Source organism: Sceloporus occidentalis, unplaced genomic scaffold (genome assembly GCF_023333645.1).
Source record: "Sceloporus occidentalis isolate IW3139 unplaced genomic scaffold, rSceOcc1.0.p SCAF_8, whole genome shotgun sequence".
Classification (NCBI taxonomy): Eukaryota; Metazoa; Chordata; class Lepidosauria; order Squamata; family Phrynosomatidae; genus Sceloporus; species Sceloporus occidentalis.
The window spans coordinates 20865588-20879414 of NW_028316988.1; the positions used below are offsets into that span (position 1 = coordinate 20865588).

Sequence of the window (13827 nt, forward strand, 5' to 3'; positions counted from 1 at the left end):
AGGGGGACACTTAATGCCCCGGAACCTTCCTCCGGAGCTTTTGTTTCCCAATTAGAGGGGGAAGAGATTAAGAAGGACCGTGGTCCTTTGACCGGAAGTGACGCGCGGATTTGTTGACAGCGGCCGTGTTTGGAGTGTGAGTGTGTGGAGCGGCTGATGCCAAGGAAGGAGAAGAGGCAGCTCCGGTGGGAAGCCGGGACTCCGCTCCCTCCTTTCTCCGGAACCGGAACCAGATCCAAGGCGGACCCATCCTCACCCATAGAGCTGGGGAGGCAGGTGAGTGTATGGAGGTTAGATACATAGATGGAGGAAGGGGTGAAAGGAGGAGGAGGAGGAGGAGGTTAAACTACGCTGGGCTAAACTAGGGTGCATCCACACTGGAGGAATAATCCAGTTTGGGACCGCTTTAACTCTACCTGGCTCAAAGGCTATGGAATTCTGGGAGTTGGAGTTTCTTGTGGGGCCCAGAGCAGAGCAGAGCTTGGATTTTAAGAGGGGGCTGGGGAATTATGGAGACTGGAATGAACTACAATTCCCAGGATTCCCTAGCACTGAGCCGGGGCAGTTAAAGGGGTCTCAAGATGGATGATTTCTGCAGTGTGCGTCTTCCTGCACGGCATTATGGGTCCACACTGGATGACCCTCAGGGAATCTCTTCCATCTCTCTGATCCCATGAGGCACCAGCCCTCTTTGGGCAAGAAGGCTCAAGACCTTTGCAAGGCGTGGATCCCAGGCTATCCAACGCTGTCGGATGGGAAGGGAGAGGAAGCGCAGGATTTGCACGCTCCTCCTTTTTCTCTACTCTAAAATGTCCCAGGATTCCATAGCACTGAGCTGCGGCGGTTAAAGCGGTGCCAAAGTGCTTTATTTTCTCAGTGCGGATGCAGACTGAGTGAGGGAGCAAAAGGGAAGATGATGCAGTTCAACAGCACTTTAACAGCACTTAGGCTCCATCCTACAGAATCCTGGGATGGATAATTTGGTGAGGCAACAGCCCTCTTTGGGCAAGAAGGCTAAAGGCCTTTTAAAACTACACATCCCAGGATTCCATAGTATGGAGTCATGGCAGTTAAAGGAGTGCCAGAGTGCTTCATTTCTGTAATGCAGATGCAGCCGGAGTGAGGGATTATTTGATTCCCCGCACCTTAGGGTGCATCCACACTGTAGAAATAATGCAGTTTGACACTACTTTAACCACTATGGCTCCATCCTACAGAATTGTGGGATATGTAGTTTGTCGAGGCACCAGCACTCCTTGGCAGAGATGGCTAAAGACCTTGCAAAACTACACATCTCAGGAATTCCAGCATTTAAAGTGATGTCAAGCTGCATTATTTCTACCGTGTAGATACACTAAAAGGCAACATATTTGTTCCTAGGCATGAAGTTCTTCCTGATGTTTAGGTGGAATCTCTTTTCCTGTAGCTTGAATACATTGCTCCATGTCCTACTCTCTGGGGCTGCAGCAAACAAGCTTGCTCCATCCTCAACATGGCATCCCTTCAGACATTTAAAGAAGGCTATCATATCACCTCTTAACCTTCCCTTCTTCAGGCTAAACATACTCTGTAAGATTAGCATATTGTCTATTTTCATAAACTGCATAACACCCACATTTCTGTCTTTATGAAGGGGCCACCCTCCGAATTACAGGACTGTTTGGCACCTTGTTCAAGCTCTGTCAGAGAAAAACCTTTCCATCCATGGAATACCTGATATGCCTTATAATAGGGGCAGGGCTACTGGATCTCAAGTAACAGAGATAATAAGAGACACCTGGCAACCCTAAATCTGTCTGGGATGCAGTTAGTGGTTTATCAACTCCTGATATTTTTGCTGTGGTGACACTCCAGTTAAGGAGGTATAGAGTCTTGTTTTCAGCCCTGCTTAAAGAGATGCACTTGGTTCCTTCCAAAGTTGTCCTGCTCCAGCTAACCTTGGCATTTACCTGTAAAGCAGTGAGTTGTCTTAGGTCACCTGATGCTGGTCCTACAGAAAGAGAGGAGGTGGAAATTTACCACCTGTCATCTAACTCTGTGATCTCCCTTCACTGCCGATTTTTAACTATCTACGGCCTGTCAAAATAAAGCTGCTTCGGGTCTCTTTGGAGGTATGCTATTTAAATGAAGCATGGGTCCTAAGAGTCCGGAGGTTGCGCCAAAGCCCCACTCCATTCCTAAGCACTGGAGTGCAGCTTTGGTGCAGCTTCCGGATTCTTCAGATGCATGCATCATTTAAACAGCATACCTCCAAAGAAACGCGAAGCAGCTTTATTTTGGCAGTCTGTAACAGGCCTACAAATGACTTTGAACAGTTTCATAGTATATTGTAAAGCAGCATGCATGTCTGTGGAAAGTTGGGATTTTTGAGGCTGGAAACAACACAGGTACCGAGTGTTTAGTGGTTGATGTTAACTGAGAGTGCATCTACATGATGCAGTGTGACTTCACTCTAAGTGCTGTGGCTCCATCCTATGGAATCCTGGGGTCTATAGTTCTGCGAGGTCTTTTGCGTCATATGCTTTTACTGTATTTAAACTACCTTTATTGTTTCAAACTGCTTTTAACTTGACTGTTTTCATTTTACTTGGATAGCTGCCCTGAGACCTTTTTGAAATGAGATGAGATGGGGAAGAGATATTGTAATAAGCAATACATAAATAAATACATTGGTCATTCAATTGATTCAACCAGGTCTTTACTGGGAATGAGAAATGTTATCCCTTGAATGGCTTTTAAAAATAGCTGATTTCTCTTTCTCTCACTCTTCCCGCAGCTGCCTTGACAGAATTGGGAAGTCGACTCGGAAATCTGGAAAGAAGGGAAGGGAATTTCTACAGGGGGAGGAAAAAAGTACCAATTGCCTCCTCGCCTCACGTTCCTCCCCCTCCCTCCCCTCTTTCCCCCCTCTATTGCCACAAAATGGCCTCCGACAGCCCAGAGTCCCTGATGACCCTGTGTACCAATTACTGTCTTCACAATTTGGAAGGGACCCTCTTCTACTTGCTGGACAATGAGACCCTCCGTCTCCACCCGGATATATTCCTTCCGAGTGAGATCTGTGACAGACTCGTCAATGAGTAAGTTGTTGGTATTTATACTCACTGTGCGTCTGGGTGAGGTTTTTATGGTACAGGTTCCTTGTTTGTTCCCAGAATTTAATGAGGAACTGAATCCTGGTCTCCAGAGTCATAGTCCAGCACTCAACCTGCTGTGCTATACTGGCTTTCGAAACCTTCCTCCACCACCCCACTTAATCTCAGCTTTAAAATCTACAATTCCCAGATTTCCATAGCACTGAACGATGGCAGTTAAAGTGGTGTCAAATCGGATTATTTCTGCAGTTCAGATGCAGCCCTAGACGTAACTCTACTTCCTCAGATGCATGGAGTGAAGTGCCTAGGAACAGACCTTTATAAGCAGGCTGTGTTTGTGACTGGCAGTAGAAATGCAAAACTTGTGGGTATAGTGATGAAGGCTGCATCGACACTGCAGAAATAATGCAGTTTGACAGTGCTTTAACTGCCATGGCTCAATTCTATGGAATTCTGGGATTTGTAGTTTTGTGAGACTACCCCTAGAGAGAATTTGGGGGCAAAAGACTTTGAGGGGGGTGTCACACACCAAGATCTCCTCGGGGGACCAATGTGGTCCCACTTTCCACAGTTGCCCACCCCTACAATAAGAAACAATCAAATGGTTTCTTGCAGAGCTTTTCTTATTGTTTTAATGAACATCCCTTCCCTGATTGACATCCATCCCTTCTGTTAGGTATGTGGAGCTGGTCAACGGCGATAGCATCTTTAAGCACAACGAGAACTTCTTCGCCCTCTTCTCAGATCCTCGGAGCACCAGATTGGCACGGATCCATTTGCGGGGAGACATTGTACAGGATCAGGATTTAGAAGCCATTCAGAAACAGGTACAACATAAAGAACTAATTAGCTTTTTCTGTTTAATTGCAAGGCTTGAAATAATGTTTATCAATAGAATCTTCGATTAATCATCTTTCGGCTTGATGGAAAAACTATCTTCTTGTCTTCAATAAAATAATTCTTATATTATACGGTTGTGCCTCTGAGAATGCTACAGTACTGTTGTCGGTGTGACTGAGTTCAGAGGTGTGGTAGCATGGTAGCAGCATTAGTTCAAGGGTGATGGTTTCCATTGCTGGGATTATACAAATAAAGTCTCACACAGGAACCATGAGGGCATCTATAAGGTCCCCACATTTGATGCTATAGTGGTGAAACAGGTGATGGTCCCCCACATTTGGTGCCATAGCAGTGGGACAGGTGTCATAGTGGCTGGAAAGATGCAGGCCATCACGTTTGATACCATAATGGTGGGACAGGTAGACATCCTCAACTGTTGGTGGCAGCAGTGGGATTAGTGGAAGCCTTCACAGGGAATGGATTAGCTTTTCATTGAGCAGTTTGATGGAATTCCCCTCACATGTTTTTCATTATACCACCTCCAAGAAGTTAAAGGAATTTTAAATATAATCTTAGGACACCATGGGATCTTCAGATATTGAGCAGAGTAGAAATAAATGAATAAATCATCCCTAAGGGTAACTTTTCCCAAGTGTTTCCCTGGCTCTTGTCTTGTAGGACTTGATTGAGCTCTTCCTAACCAACTGTGAGAAGCTGACAGCCAAGAGCCTCCAGACCCTGGGCAGCTTCAGCCCCACCCTCGTGTCTCTCAGCCTTTTCGGTTGCGCCAACATTTTCTACGAAGAGGAAAACCCTGCAGGCTGCGAAGATGACTTCAACCCCACCCGCCAAGTCTTGGTCAAAGATTTCACCTTTGAAGGCTTCAGTCGCTTGCGTTTCCTCAACCTGGGCCGGATGACGGAAGGGGTGAATGTGGAGACCTTGCTCCGTCCTTTAGCCTCCCTGACAGCTCTGGATCTTTCAGGGATCCAGATGAATGACCTTCTTTTCATGACCCAATGGAAAGAGAGCTTGGCTTCTTTAGTGCTTTACAACACGGACCTCTGCGAGGAGCACATCCAAGTCATAGCTCAGCTGCGCAAGCTCAGGTTAGCTGATGGCTTTTCACATGCTTGATCCCCAGTTGAAAGTCTTCATTTGGCATAGTGCTATTTACGTGCATAACTCCTGGTTATTACTTGGCTAGGAAAAATTGGTACCAGAATAGAGACATTTAAAGAGCATTTAAATATGTTTCAGCAAACCTCTTTCCACAACTAACAATATATATATGCTGTGGGCACTTGTGCCATTTTGTCCCTCATAGCTTCCCGTCCATGGAAATTCAAGACTGTGAATGGGAAGTCAGCAAATCCAGAGGGATGGCTGTACTTTCTTACCCTTATGGCTTGTTTAATAAACCAGGAAGGACAAGAGTCTAAGACATATATGGTAGCTCTCGCCTCTCTAAGGATCCTACCCACATCCTCAAGCTGCACAAATTGAAAAGTGTCCATCAACACTGGACACTTGACAGCCTCTCATTCATAGGGTCACCATAAGTTGAAGTCATCCTGGTAATAGCTAACAACTTATAACATAACTTTATATATAATATAATATATTGATGAGCAATACCATAATATAAAGGAAGCTGAAACCTTTTGCTCATTTTATATTTTTTAGTTCTGTTTGTTAATCACTTCAATAAATATTATACACATGAACAAAGCGATTTTATAAATCCTAGAGTCATAGAATCATTAATTTGGAACCACACTTAACAAATGCCTGCTACAAGACTTTAAATTATAATTAATTGTAATGCCACGATATCTCTAGCTTAGAGCCAAAGAATTATTTCCTGCCTTTCTCCTGGTATATAGTGATCATCCTTGGTTGAATCACTCCACCTGTATAGTGGTCTTCTTCTTTTTCTACTGCTTCCCACTTTACCAATCATTGTCAACTTTTCCAATGAGTTGCATTGTCCCATGGTATGTCCAAAGTAGGACAGCCTCCATTTAGCCACCATCACCATCAGGCTTGATTTATTCTCTGACCCATCCATTTGTCTTTTTATCAGTCTATGGTATCTGTTGTCCAGCACCACATTTCAAATGAATGATAAAGTCTAGAAACCTGCAGAGCAAGACACAAGATTGCCCAAGAAGCAACCTTTCTGCTCTTTGTATGGAATTTGAACACACTTGGTACCATGCTTATTATTCAGTGTACTTGTAAAGTATCTCAAGACTGCAAAAGATGTTAATCCCAGTGTTGGTGTTATATGTTCTGACTATCTGGTAGGTGATGAGCTGTTCCCTCTCTGATTGTTGCCAGGCACTTGGATATCTCTCGGGACCGCCTCTGCAGCTATTACAAATTCAAATTGACACGCAAGGTTTTGAACCTCTTTGTGGAGAACCTAGTGAACCTCATCTCTCTGGATATCTCAGGCCACACCATGTTGGAGAACTGCACTTCCTCATGCCTAGAGGAGAAAGTGAGCCAGACGAGGTAAGGATGGCAGGCCCAGTCTTGAGGGCCAGAACGGGGTTTGAGCAGGACTGGCCCTGCTATGAGGCAGCATACAGGTGAAGATTTTTCTATCCAGGCAGGCCTTTGTCCACTGACTGCCTGCTAAGGTCAAGGGTTTTAACAGATAATGCTGAACTTCATGACAGTGATGCCAGTGATAAAAAATACCTATTATAAGTAATAGTATGAATGATATAATAATATAATTATATGACAGTATTACAAATAAATTATAATGCAGAGCCATAGCCATGTTAGCAATAGCAGCTTCATTTATATACCACTTCATACCACACTCAGCAGTCTTTAAGTGGTTTATGACTATACATTAATTGCCCCCAACAAGTTAGATACTCATTTTACCGACCTCAGAAGGGTGCTAAGTTTATTGGTCATGTTAGCCACATTTGCCACATACACACACAGGAAAGAAGGAGTAGTACAAATACGAAAGTATGCAATGCATTACAGTACTTTAAAAAAATATCCAGACAGAAATGCAGAAGGCACTGCAATATAAGCAAACTGAGTGATGTAAATAATCAAAATATACATAATTATCAAACAATATTAAAAAAAGGCATTCCAAAAACTTTTTTGGAAAACAAAAAAAATTAATATGAAATTTTAAATCAATGAAGGAAAGAACAGTCTGCAAATGTCCAGGGACGTAATCTGGATTCCAAGAGTTGGAACTGCAGGACCAGCCTGGGGAAAGGAATCTGTCACACTTTGTTTGGGTGAGAAGCCTAGTCTTCCTAGAAGGCAGATGCTAAGCAGGCTGGTGAAAAGAAATGAGGGCTTGAAAGGGAGCTCAGTTGCCTAGGGCTTTAAATTTTAAAGTTGGCAACTTATTTAGAGTCGTGTGCAACTATTCATTTTTTAAAAGCAATTTTCCAGGTTTTCTGATGACAGGTCTGCTTGTTTTTTCCCTTCAACATATTCCTCCAGCACCAATCCAGAAGAGAGCAGCATCACTCCTTTCAGGAATCTGAAGCGGCCACTCCAGTTTCTGGGCTTGTTTGAAACCTCTCTCTGCCGTCTCTCACACATCCCAGCCTACAAGGTAAGGAAGAACAAAAGATGAGAGAGCCGATAACAAAAAATCTTCACTTTTTGTAACGGTTTCAAGGTCCCCTTTAGCCTGCTTCCAGCCAGTGTAGAAGACATAGGCTGCTAGGTACTCAAAATACTCTTTAAATACCCTAAGGGCTGTCACAGAAAGGAGGGTGCTGCCCCAGAAGGTGGGACTAGGTCTAGTGGTTTTAAGTAACGGTAGATTTCGATTGAACATTACAAGGAACTTCTTGATGGTAAGAGCAGTTTGGCAACCACTTGCATAAGGAGGTGAGGAGGTCTTTTTCTTTGGATATCTTCTGCCTTGAGCCCCATTATTGGGGAGAAAAAGGTCAGATATAAAGAAATAAGATGATGATGATAATACTTGGTCCCCTCCTCTGAATTACTCATCCCAGCCTTCCAAACTCTGTGGCTAATCACAGATTCGAAACCCAGCCCTTTTCTTTTCCAGAACCCTACACTTTGCCTTTCCTGTTCTTTCTCATATCTCAATAGTTTCCATTTCACTATGTTAGGTGACAGGAGATAAAAATGAAGAGCAGGTTCTTAATGCCATTGAGGCCTATACAGAACACCGGCCTGAAATTACGTCTCGAGCCATTAACCTCCTCTTCGACATTGCCCGCATTGAGCGCTGCAACCAACTCCTAAGGGCCCTCAAGGTGAGTGTGCAGCTCTGTGTGAAGAAGAGCCACTGAGTGGTAAGAGAATATGGGTTTCAGTGAGAAAGGTCCTAGTCTGGTCTGCTAAATTTAGGGCATCCTGGACATGGTTATTTAGTGAACATGCACAATATACTCTATACTGGTTGGGTATCCCTTATCCAGATTCTGAAATCTGAAATACTCTAACATTCAAAATCTTTTTAATTAATGGCTTTGATAGGGACACCTTTGTTTGCTGATGGTTCAGTGTACTCACACCTTGTTTAATGCACAAAACTATTTTAAAAACTGTATAAAATTACCTTCAGGCTATGTTTATAAGGTCTATATGAACATAAATTAATTTCATGTTTAGACTTTGATCCCACCTCCAAGTTATCTCATTATGTACAGTTGTCCCTCCATACCCATGAATTTAATTATCCACAGTCTGAAATATATTTTTAAAATGTATAAATTCTAAAAAGCAAACCTTGATTTTGCCATTTTATGTATAATGCCATTAACTATAACGGCATTTTACCATGCCATTTACTACCATAAAATAAATAAATAAATGAAAATTACCAGAGATTAAACATTTCTAATGGGGATGGGGGAGGTTTCTCATAAAGATGAAAATATTGCAAAAGATTGGGGAAAAGGTACATACGTATGGTATAATGTACATACCTCATTTTTGCAGCTAGTCATCACTGCACTCAAGTGTCACAAATACGATAAAAACATCCAGGTGACGGGAAGTGCGGTCCTCTTCTACCTCACCAACTCAGAGTATCGGCATGAACAAAGCATTATGTTACGGCGACAGGTCATCCAGGTGGTGCTGAACGGCATGGAGTCTTACCAGGAAGTCACTGTAAGCAGAACCACACCAAGTTCATAGGGTTAGACATCAATGGAGCCTTGACATTACTGTTTGTTTTGATCAGTTGTCTCTTATGTCTTGTTCGTCATGTCTTCACAATGTATATGTTGCTCCTCCAGGCTGCCCCTGGAGTATTCTGGCCCCCTTTTCTGCTCTTTTTTGCTTTGAGTTTTCGGGTTTTACAGCTAAGGACAGATGGCTATCTTCTCACATGGTTCCCATTCATTGCCTCCACTGCTGACGTCAGAACGAGACACCCAGGCTGTCAATGCTGGGCACCTCACTCTGACTTCAGAAAGACTTGTGCTTGTAGTGGCAGGCACTTCACAGGGACCACGAGTGAAGGCTGCCACCATTCTCACTGCAAAGAGACTCAAAAACCTGCAGCAAAAGGTATTTCTTCTGTTTCAGTCTGTTTCTTCTACTTTTCGCCACCTCTGTCAGCAAATCTTTATATTTCAGATAATTTATATATGGAGTTTAATGCCAAAGTTAATTGACAGTGTCTACAAAGAGCACTAAAAAAACCCCATAATACTAGACTCACATATAATTTAAAAATTGGTAACATCGCTGACTGTCCAGGGTAAAATCCGTGCAGCTGTGGCTAGTCCTTCAGTTCCTATATCTCCTTTTCTTTCTGCCTTGGCAATCCAATTTGATCCAAGGTTTTAGTGAGTTGAAGAGCAGGAATATGGACCCACAACGGATCCCTCCAAACCCCCCATGCCAGGGAAATAGTTCTTGACCACCTGCTTTATCTCCAGCAGTCTATTCACCACGCTGATCATGTTGTCCCCTCACAGCCACAACAGGGGACTTCTCAATGGAATGCCATTACCAACCAGAAGTCCGTTCTCTTTGTTTTCTGTGACCATAAGGGACTCATACACTTCAGCCCAATTTGACCAACTAATGGACAATGACAATCAGTCAATTTGATTGTTTGTATGTAAGCTCCCCTAAAATTCTTTGAGGTGAAACAGAAGGTCGGAATGAAGCAGCTTCTGGCTGCTTTGGATATGTGCCAGTTAGACAACAAATGCCTCCAAAGTGGTCAGAAGCCACGCCAAAGCCACACTCTGGTCCTTTGGACCAGAGCAAAAAGGACCTTACATAATCCCACTCCTCTCAGCCCCTGCTTGCATGGCCCTTGGGAGTGGGTCATGCGGTCAGCAAGGTTCGGACCTACTTCTGGCCTGAGCAGACGCAGGCCGTTCTTTTCTGCCCATCTGCTCTGGCCCTTTCTTGCTGAGGAGGAAAGTAGAAATCTTGAAATAAGCTAGGTTTTTTAGTTGGCACCCCATACAAGCACACATTTTTGCTTTGCTTTCCCAGGTACAAAGGAACTGTTGCCTGACCCTGTGCAACTTCAGCATCCCAGAGGAGCTGGAGTTCCAGTATCGCCGGGTCAATGAACTACTCCTGAACATCCTCAACCCAACGCGGCAGGACGAGTCTATCCAGCGGATTGCTGTGCATTTGTGCAATGCCCTGGTGTGCCAGGTGGACAATGACCACAAGGAGGCTGTGGGCAAAATGGGCTTTGTCATGGTAGGTATGGCCTCAGAGCAGGGCACTTAACATTTGCCGAGGCTGAATGGATATTCTAACCCTTCCTTCATCTGTGTTGAGAGTCATAGGTTTTCTGAACTGGAGACACCCTTAAAGGCGGGTGTTTTTACATAATTGCCCAGAGGTGAAGGGGAATATGCCCTCCTCCTCTTATTAAAATGCTATTAAGAGACATTTCAGGGACATTAGATGTTGGGTGAAGGGTCATAGCTCAGTGATGGAGCACCTGCTTTCCATGTGAAAGATTCCCAGTTCATTTCCCAGTAAGTCCAGGTAGGGTGGAGAAAAGTTCTGGCCCAGCATCACAAAAACAGAAGGTGGTGGGTCTTAGATATCAAACACTACAGGAGTAAAGATCACAATTTAGAGGAATTGCCCTGTATAAACTATGCACACCAAAAATATGATTACAAAATCAATTTCGGTAAACAACAGTAGAAACGTTCCAAAAATACCACATTGTAGGGCTTCAGAAGTTACAAATCAGAGCTACAACAGTCATTTCCAAACTATTGTGACTTTCCAGATATTTCAGACTTCAGCTCCCAGTAATATCCAAAATCCACAAAACAGTCAACTGAAATGCATAAAATGCATCATGCAAGCGTTCAGAGATCCGTTGGCTACATCATCAGGCAAAGGTGTTAAAAATCAAAGAGAAGAAAGAGAAGTGCCAATTAATATGTACCAGTTACATAACCCTTCCAAAATACAGGGTTTAGGGCCCTTGATTTTGAAAAATATAGACAAAATGTCACATACAGCCTATAATACTATTTCATCCATGGGTCCTTCCTAATAAAGAAAAACTTTTGACCCATAGTCCCAGGTTTGTTCTGAGTGCATTATATGAAAAACATTAGAATACTTTTTAATGTGGTTATTATGTGCATTTTATGTAGTTATTCAAAGACCAGAAACCAACGCTGTTTCTTTATTTAATTCTATCTTATAAAACCCTGGGGCTAAAGTGTTACCAATTCAACTTTCTTTTCTAATGATTACAGTCAGCCCTCCATATCCAAGGATTTTTTATCCACAGATTCAGGCATCTACAGTTAAAATACATAAATTCCAAAGAGGAAACCTTGATTTTGTCATCTTGTATAAGGGAAACCATTTTATTCTCCATGATATTTAATGGGACCTGAGCATCCACGGATTTTGGTATCCACGGGGGATCCTGGAACCAAACCCTAGTGGATACCAAGGGCCCACTTTACATTGACCTTCATCTCCCTTTCTGTGAGTTCTGAACTTATTTTTCCTTGTTTTCTATGAACAGACAATGCTGAAGCTCATTCAGAAGAAATTGGGGGATAAAACGGTAAGATCTATCTCCCATAAAAAACAGAGTGACTCATAAAAACAAATAGCTGGATCATCAGGAGCCTGGCAAAAGAGCTCCAGAACATAGAAAAATACTTTTTGGGGTTACAGCATTGAGAATCCTCTTGCTATCACACAGCCACTTGCTGGGCTGCCTGGATTCTAGATGCTATCATCTTTTCTAAGCCCTGGCTGGTTTTGAGTTGGCATTTTGCTTGTTTTAAATTATTTATTTCCAGATTGTTTTTCCCTCCATACAAAGGGACAAACACAGTTGAGAAGAGAGGAATTGAAGATTAACTTGGTTTAATTCTTCAGTGTAGACAGGCATTCAGGGTACCCTGGAGACAGAGTTCCAGAATCTTTCAAAGTGGAGTCATGACAAAGTGGTGTGAAATGGATGTGAACTATTTAGAGCAGGAACACTCCAGTTCCCCCTTTCTTTTTGCTTCTTTCTAAAGGTTGTCATGTCTGTAGAATGGTTTTTGTATGTAGATTTCTCACACTTTAGGCTTCATCCCCTGAGGTTAAGCCATGTTTCTTCTCTTTTCTGCTACTTTTATAGTGTGACCAGGTGATGGAGTTCTCCTGGAGTGCCTTGTGGAACATTACAGACGAGACCCCCAACAACTGTGAGATGTTTCTCAACTATAGTGGTATGAAGCTCTTCTTGGAGTGCTTGAAGGTGAGTGTGGAGTTTGGGCCTTAAAAACATTTAAAATACGGTATATAAATAAGCTACAAAATAGAATCACTCATCATTCTCCTAAAAGATTAATCTTTTCTCAATAAATCCTTTGAGTTCATGGGGCCTTGTTCTTCTCTCTTTCTCCACCTGCTTTGAATAGGAGTGATGAGAATGGTGAAACAGTTTATTCACAAGGCCTCCTTCTGAGCCAAAGTTCTAAATCCTAAATGCTGTTATATTGGCAGACTCTCCGCTGTCACTGCAAGCATAAACACACAAGAACACCAAGAAGCTTCCCAAAAAGCTTTTTTACAATCTCCAGAGGCTGGCTTGGGTGCCTTTTCCACAGATTGGGAGATAGACATTGCTCCCAATGGCTGAGGAGTGTTTGCTGCCAGTTGTATCTGTACTGGCTAACTGTTCACTGAGAATGGCTGAATGGCAGGCATGCCAAGCCCCTTCCCAAACACTCTTGTGTTGCTGCTCTCCTGGAGGGTGGCACAATAGTAGCACCCTCTAGATGTTTTGTGACAATGTGGACTCTAGTCCCAACATATCTGGAGGTTGCTGCATTGAGGAAGGCTGTTTAGGAGCAGGCAGGAAGGCCCACCAAAGACATTTTGCTGCTTGAGGCAAAGGGAAAATGTTCTTTTTCTCTGTCTCCATACATCTAACTGCATGGCAGTTGAATATGACTTTGGCACTCATAATGAGACTGAATGCTACTCCACATCTGAAGCAGCAGGCCAGTTGTGGGGCATATCTGTCAGAGAACTCTGGTACCACAATAAACTACAGTTCCCAGGATTCCCTAGCACTGAGCCAGGTCAATTAAAGTGGTCTCAAACTAGATTATGACACAGAGTGTCTGGTGCCGGAACTGGATATAACTCCAGGCCTCTCCCTGGGTTTTTTTGTGCATAACACTGACATATGTTACATAACATTGACATACATAGAGCATTAGCAGGGTGCATAACACTGACATGTGTATAGCATTAGCAGGGAAGCATTCCAGCCCTTCAGCTGATGAGCTCCAGCAGCCCCTCACAGCCAGTGGTAGAACTGGCCTCCCAAACAAATTCTATCCCTTGGCCAGCAATCAAATCAAATCCCATAGCTAGACATATCCCCATAGCTGGACAG

General features: G+C 43.2%; 1 protein-coding gene across 2 annotated transcripts in view; it reads left to right on the forward strand.

The window, feature by feature from the left end:
* Window positions 1-13827, forward strand: part of ZER1 (zyg-11 related cell cycle regulator) — a 27528-nt gene continuing 13701 nt past the window's right edge. Inside the window, exons 1-11 of one of the 2 annotated variants that reach the window (XM_089535178.1) lie at window positions 1-276; window positions 2777-3080; window positions 3772-3922; window positions 4614-5044; window positions 6279-6455; window positions 7428-7542; window positions 8072-8218; window positions 8907-9080; window positions 10428-10643; window positions 11950-11991; window positions 12559-12678. In XM_089535178.1, coding sequence (XP_089391304.1) covers window positions 2923-3080; window positions 3772-3922; window positions 4614-5044; window positions 6279-6455; window positions 7428-7542; window positions 8072-8218; window positions 8907-9080; window positions 10428-10643; window positions 11950-11991; window positions 12559-12678 — 1731 coding nt within the window. In that variant the 5' untranslated portion in view covers window positions 1-276; window positions 2777-2922. The remainder of the gene's footprint in view (window positions 277-2776; window positions 3081-3771; window positions 3923-4613; window positions 5045-6278; window positions 6456-7427; window positions 7543-8071; window positions 8219-8906; window positions 9081-10427; window positions 10644-11949; window positions 11992-12558; window positions 12679-13827) is intronic. The other variant, XM_089535177.1, reaches the window with a different exon arrangement.